The sequence below is a fragment of the Bidens hawaiensis genome, unplaced genomic scaffold (genome assembly GCF_021521415.1).
Source record: "Bidens hawaiensis isolate Kalapana, Puna unplaced genomic scaffold, B.hawaiensis_p1.1 tig00023712_1, whole genome shotgun sequence".
NCBI lineage: Eukaryota > Viridiplantae > Streptophyta > Magnoliopsida > Asterales > Asteraceae > Bidens > Bidens hawaiensis.
In genome coordinates, this window is record NW_027493727.1 from 62,754 (window position 1) to 69,216 (window position 6,463).

Consider the following 6,463-nt stretch of genomic DNA (forward strand, 5'->3'; position numbering starts at 1 on the left):
ATTTACCAACTTCTTAAATTAAACATGTTATTGAATCATTATTTAATTATTGTGGAAATATTTACCGAGAGAAAATTTATGTTTGAGTTTTCTTGTACGGTAAACAAAGTTATAAGGACAAAATTTTAAACAATCAAAATAGAAACTTTCAACGCACGTACTTGATAAACATAATCGAGTGATGCTGGCATTGCCTTTGCTATCATCACTTTGGTGGGGGTGAGACGGTTTTCCTTGGGGTTAAATTTCCTTATGGGAGTTTCATGTTGCTTGACGTTCTGAAATAAGAAAAACATCATTTTAAAGGGATTCAAACTTGGGTAGCGAAGTTATAACACTTCGGGAGAGACACCATGCAACTACGACAAGTCGACAACGCCTTAAAAAGGTCGACATAACTGTGTGTGATCAAGAGGGGGTTGGTATTGGAAGAAGTCACCGATTTCCGTACTTTAATTTGGACTTCTTTATTCAATGTTAATTTGTATTACAAAATCTTCACCAATAGTTTCATTTGCGTGTCCCTTTTTCTTTTTTTTGTTAAATGTTCATAAATGACTTTTTAATTTGAACTAACTATTTTGTTAGACAGAACTCCAACCAAAGTAGCATTGGTAAAAAGGAAGGTTTACTTGGCATCCACAGTATTTGATGTATGCGTTAGTCAGTAATTATATTTGGACGGACCCATCAAACCTATGATGAATTGGTGTTTTGTTTATTCATTTGAGCCCATAAACAAGTTAACAAGCAATAAATTACTTGGTAAACAAGTTAGAGCTAATCATTATCTAACTTAATAACAAATGTCTTTAAAAATCTTAAAAATGTGTAATATTGAGCTAAACCATGCTATAAGATGTACGCTTATAACAATATGCATCATCATTATTTATAAATGTAAATATATAATCACGTCTATACAAAATCATACGTACAACCCGGAATGAAAAAATAAAGAAAAACATAAATCAATTATTAACATTGAAAATACACAACAATAAATATATAAATGTGTGGATCATGTTGCAACGTGCAAATAAATCATGTGGAACCCTAATTTGCTTCATCGTCATCTGGCCTGTAAAGCTTCAACCAACGATTATTTAAGGCTTGAATAGGTCTCGCGTTAGCATCCGCTTCCTGTTACACAACAATTTAAAATTAACATACAAGTTATATAGTCAAAGGTATACAAACTACTTAACATATATGTAAAGCTCACATCATGGACTGCATCACGGATTATACGCAATTGTTCTCGTGAAACCGTCCTCACCTGATGAATAATGAAGTTGAAAAGTCTTTTAGTAATCAAATTCCTTGCATATGTTAAAGTTTGTATGGGATACTATAAGTGTTATAAGTAAATATTTTCATACCTTTCGAACAATGGTCCAAGTAACATTTTGGTCGCATGGTGGAGTAGTAAGTGAGCCAATATATCGATAGTATTTTCTACTCCCGATCTTTATTTGTTGGGGGTCTATTATTCCTACGCTTTTTTCCACATCTCTTGTAGATGCCAATGCTTTTAAATATGGTTCCATCTGTTCACAGATTTTAAAGAAAAAACGAAAAATTATGAGACTTAATTATATAGGTAATTGTAGTATTGGTGAAAATAAATGCTTACTAACGTACCTTTGTTAAAAATGAATCGGCACGACCAATTTTGTATAAGATTCCAACAACGGCAACCTTTCTGTCTATACTTTGATGAACCAAGTGTAGCTCGAGATTAAATCTATGTATATTGTAAGAAATCATATATATTGTCGTTAGATGAAAAGTTAGCTTCTTGGTAATAAATTAAGGTGACTTGTGGGATGAATTCTAAGTTTGATCTAAAAGATTTGTTGATACCTTCTGCCATTGATGGTGTGTTCTGTAGGTGTGTGCCAGTGAGCTTGATTAAGCTGATATTCAGTTCCATTTATATGAATATGTCCGGCTCCTCCTATCCATCTCAACTGTATATATTCAAAATAAGTTAATACTTACTAAATTAAGTATTAAGGTTAGTTAAATTATTTAACTTAAATAATGAATGCCATCTTAAGATTATGAAAGTTAAATAATTTGTGCATGCTTGCTTACCATCATATCATGGCCTCGATTAACAACCGTAGTATTAGCGGGTTTATAATCTCGATCAAGTCTTCCCAATTTGGATGTGACATGCACCCTTTTATGAGTGAGATCAATTGGTGATTGCATGTCTCCATTGTTACACATGCTCCACTCAGGATGGATCTCACCCCAATGATTCGGGCCATTTGGACTGTTCACGTCATATGTGAATTCGTGTTCATCATCTGATTCATAAATAACACACATATATCAAGAACCTTAACATATACAATCAAGCAATTGAAACGAAAACTATGATGTTGAAGTAAATCTTTTTAGGAGCTTACCAACTTCTTGTGATATAGCTAAAGGTACACCAAAGATGATGAAAAGAGCAATGAACAACAAGCTTTTGTTATACATTATTTTGTGCATATACGAAATCTATTTACGTTTGTGTGCAAGATATTGATGTTTGCCTGTCAATATATATAGGGTACGTGCATATAAATATAGAGAGGGTGAAGAAACACTAAGTGACCCTGTACAGATTATAGATAATCTGGGGGTTAAGTAATGTTTCCCACGGATGAGGTCTAGCTGATAAGGCTGTTCTTCAGGAGACCTGCAAAACAAACACCGTAAGCTCGTCACTGAGAAGGGGGGGGGGTTCCTCCTTGTGACCACCCTCCGGTGTGAGAATCAGACTAGGTTGCTCTGAATATAAGTGTATATTAAGAGATTGCTAGATAACTGGATAGCAGATGATCTTACCATTCCAAGATGTTGGAGTATTTATAGCCGAAGATAGGTTTCCTAGAAGGTATAGCCGGCTGAATAGTATTTCTGTTCTACCAACAGTGGACTATACACAGGCCATACTGGTTGGTGGATAGATTACGGCCAACAGTAACTATGTCGGCTGCACTATTCCTCCAACTGTAGATTATGCACGTCCTACCTACTGTGGATTATACGCAGGCCATGCTGGTTGGTGAATAGGTTACGGCCAACAGTAACACTATTTCACCAACTGTAGGCTGCGCACGCCCTACAGTAAGGGTTGGTGAGTAGGCAGCGGCTAATAGTGACAAACAGTACTAGAGGGTGCTCCTCCTCGCACTGTTGTCGGTGAGCTGTCACCCTGTGATTGGCTCATGGGTTGTTCTGGTCAGATCGTCTGTCCTATCCATACCTTGGTAGGTATAGTACAGAAGATCTTTCAGAATCGTACAGACTGGCTCATTTAGGCGGGATTGTTCCCGCCTTGCTCATTCCTTCATGTGACTACTGAAGTATCTATTGTCTTGTGCGTGTAGCCCTGCTGTCCGCGGGTAGCCTTCCCTTATGGCTTGTATCCGCAACTGCGGGAACAGGCGGGGTACTTCACCATTGGGAGGCTTTCCCTGCGTGTACAGCTTGCGTACTGCGCGTAAGGTTCTATGAGCATGGTGGGTCCTGCGGGAGCAGATGGTCTTTGCGCAGACGTCCCTGTTTAAGGTGAGTCTTGCGGGACCAACTGGGTTCTGCTGGGACCTACCTCTTCAAGTCCCCCCAGTCCAATGTTCTTCTCATGAATGTTCAATAAAGTGAGGTGAACTTTTGGACTTTAAGCAAGGGGTTTTGAAAAGGTTTTTAGTTTTAAGGTTCTCCGTGGGGATTCTTCCCGCGGATTTCCTAATGTCACTTGCAAAAATTCCCGATTTTTTTGCTTGATCTTTGGGTATGATGCGGGTAGGTATGTAACCTTCTCGCAAGTCAGGAGCGTTGAGTCTCACTTGTGTGGATTCTCCTTGAGGTTTTAGTGGTTTTGAACATAGTGATCAATTATGTTTAAACCACCAATTCCATCCTGGAGCCTCAAAACAATGTATTTCTCGACGTTCCCGCTATGCGGGGATGTTATTTCCATTTCCACAAGCATTGCCCAAAAGATCCTTCTTGGTTTCAATTCCCTGCGGAGCGCTAGGTATGTGAAGGGTTTTGCCTTGACACTGTACCCGCGCTCGTCTTACAGTTACTTTACTTTCAAGGTACCTCTGGCGTCAATTCCCTGCGGGTGCTAGGTATGTGAAGGGTTTTGCCTTAACACTGTACCCGCATCCGTCTTATGGTTACTTGGTTGCCAAGGTAAGGGGTATTTTCCCGCTTACTTTTGAATCTTTTTGAATTTTGAATTTTGAAATTCGAAAGGTTGGTAAGGATAAGAACAGTCCAGACATCTGAAACGTCGTGCGACGGTTTCTTCTGACTGTGTCAGGACGTGCAGGAAGTTATGGTGACGTGACTGAACATGGTCATTCCAGTCGCTTTTTCAGGCGCGTGGGCACGATTTTTCGGGCACGTGGCCGCGAAATTACTGGCACGCGTCCTGTCAACAGCTGTTGCCAGCTTGCTTTTTGCCACGTGTCATAGTTTCATTGCACCTTCGATTTCTCTCTCCTCCGCATTAAATTCACCGCATTAATTGCGATTACTATATAAAGGGGGAGAGGGTTATTTGCAATTCACACTTTCCACTCTTCTCTTCATCTTTAAGGCGATTTCCGGCGAATACTCCTTTATTTAATCGAGCATTCTCTCGAAATCGTTTTCTTCTTCCTCTACAAGATGTCTTCACGTGATGCTGAAGCTGTGGCCGACGATAGGAGTACTGCTGGCGAGTGCCAGTGTGCTCTGCCCGGCGATCAGTACCGGTATGTTGTCAGGAAGTTCATGCTCGATCCCCTCGAGCCTGAGTTTCCTGAATCCCACCAGACCGTGTACGATGCCCCCAGAGGCAAGATCGGGGTTTATGTTGCGTTTTTTGTATATGGGAATCTTAGATTCCCATTGACAAAATTTGTTTACCGTGTCCTTGAGAGGCACGGTGTTCATTTGACCGAGCTGCACCCCATGGCGATCGCCAAGATTCGCCATTTTGAGTGGGTGTGCCGGATTTTGGGCATCGAGCCCCATGTGGACCGCCTGATGACCTTCTATACCTGGAGGTGCATCCAGGGGTGGTACACCCTGACGACCCGCATTAAGGGTCTGAAGATTTGCGACACCGAGCGCAGTCTTCGCGCGTGGAAGCAGGAATTCTTCTACATTTCTGCCCGCGCCATCCCCCTTGCCATGAAGTTTAAAAATGGCCAAGCGATACCGAGCCTTCACGCCCCTAACTACCAGGAGGCGGAATGGTTTTCGAAGATATCCCGGATCCAATCTCCGGTTTACCGGTTTGCGGAATCCGGGATGGTTATGTTAGGGATGAGCCGGGTTTGGAAAGATGCGTCTCAGGTTCCCATTCTTCTCGAATACGGTTTGAACTCTATTCCCTATGGTATGTCTTGTCTTTCTTTTTGATACAAGTTTGTCTTCTAACTGTTTCTTTTCTTTCAGAGGGAAATAATTTGGAGTCGCTTCTGTTCCCGCGGGAAACCGACGGTCCCACGCGGATGGGTACTCGACGAGGGCGAGTTGCCCATCCTGGAGCAAACGGCGGATCGTTTTGTGGAGGTATATCCGCTGGGCCACGAGATCCTGAGCCACCGGCGGCCAAGTAAGGCGATATTCTTTCCTCAATCCCTCAATGCTGTACCCGCTGTTGGAATTCTTGACCTGTCTTCTTCTGAGGAATCTTCAGATGCTCCTCCACTGGTGCGGAAGAAGAAAGCTGCTGCCGGCGGGAAAGGGAAGGAGAAGGCCTCCACGGCTGGTCCGGTGGTTCTATCTGACTCGGAGTCAGATAGTGAAGAGGTGGCGGGGAAGCCCGGTGGTGAGAGGACCACTGCTCCGGAGACTACGACCGTTACCTCCGGAGAACCGACGAAGACGACGGTGACCGGTACCAAGAGGCCGGCTCCATCGGGTTCCTCCCCGCCCGTCCGTACGTTCAGGGTCAAGAAAACCCGTAAGTACAATCATAGTTGTCTTTGTAGATTTATTACTTCATAAATTTATCTAACACTTTCTTCTTTATGCAGGCGTGGATGTTGACGCACTCCGGGGTGAAACGCATGGGAGTACCTCCCCGCCAATGACGGTAGGCTCGGTCAGCCTTCCTGAGGCATCGACCCAGGCGCCTGCGCCTTCATCCGCTGGTCCAGTTGCTCATTCCTTTGAGCCAACTGTTCCGGCCGAGATGACGTCACCGCCGGCCGTGAGTGCGATTTTTACAGCATCCTTCACGGAGCCGGCGGTTACTGCTGCTGATGAGGCGGCGACCGGGGCGGCGACCACAACGGCGACCACGGTGGCTGCCACCATGCCCGCGCCACCGGCACCGACGGCCGGACCATTAGGTACGCGCAGGGCTTCCCGCCGATCTTTGCCACCTTCCCGTCTGCCTGACCTGTTGGATGGATTTCCTTTAGGTTCAGGTGATGGGTTTGGCGGCTATCGGCCT

At 43.5% G+C, this 6,463-nt stretch overlaps 1 protein-coding gene across 1 annotated transcript; it reads right to left on the bottom strand.

Annotated features, from left to right (window-relative positions):
- Positions 1 to 886: 886 nt before the first annotated feature.
- On the bottom strand, positions 887 to 2,587 carry LOC143567911 (alpha carbonic anhydrase 7-like). The gene is made up of 7 exons (XM_077054189.1): positions 2,421 to 2,587; positions 2,101 to 2,318; positions 1,867 to 1,973; positions 1,645 to 1,747; positions 1,383 to 1,550; positions 1,226 to 1,279; positions 887 to 1,143 (listed from the first exon to the last, which is right to left on the bottom strand). Exons 1-7 carry the CDS (start codon positions 2,506 to 2,508, stop codon positions 1,057 to 1,059), a joined length of 825 nt encoding a protein of 274 aa, XP_076910304.1. The 5' UTR covers positions 2,509 to 2,587; the 3' UTR covers positions 887 to 1,056.
- Between the last annotated feature and the right edge of the window lie 3,876 nt (positions 2,588 to 6,463).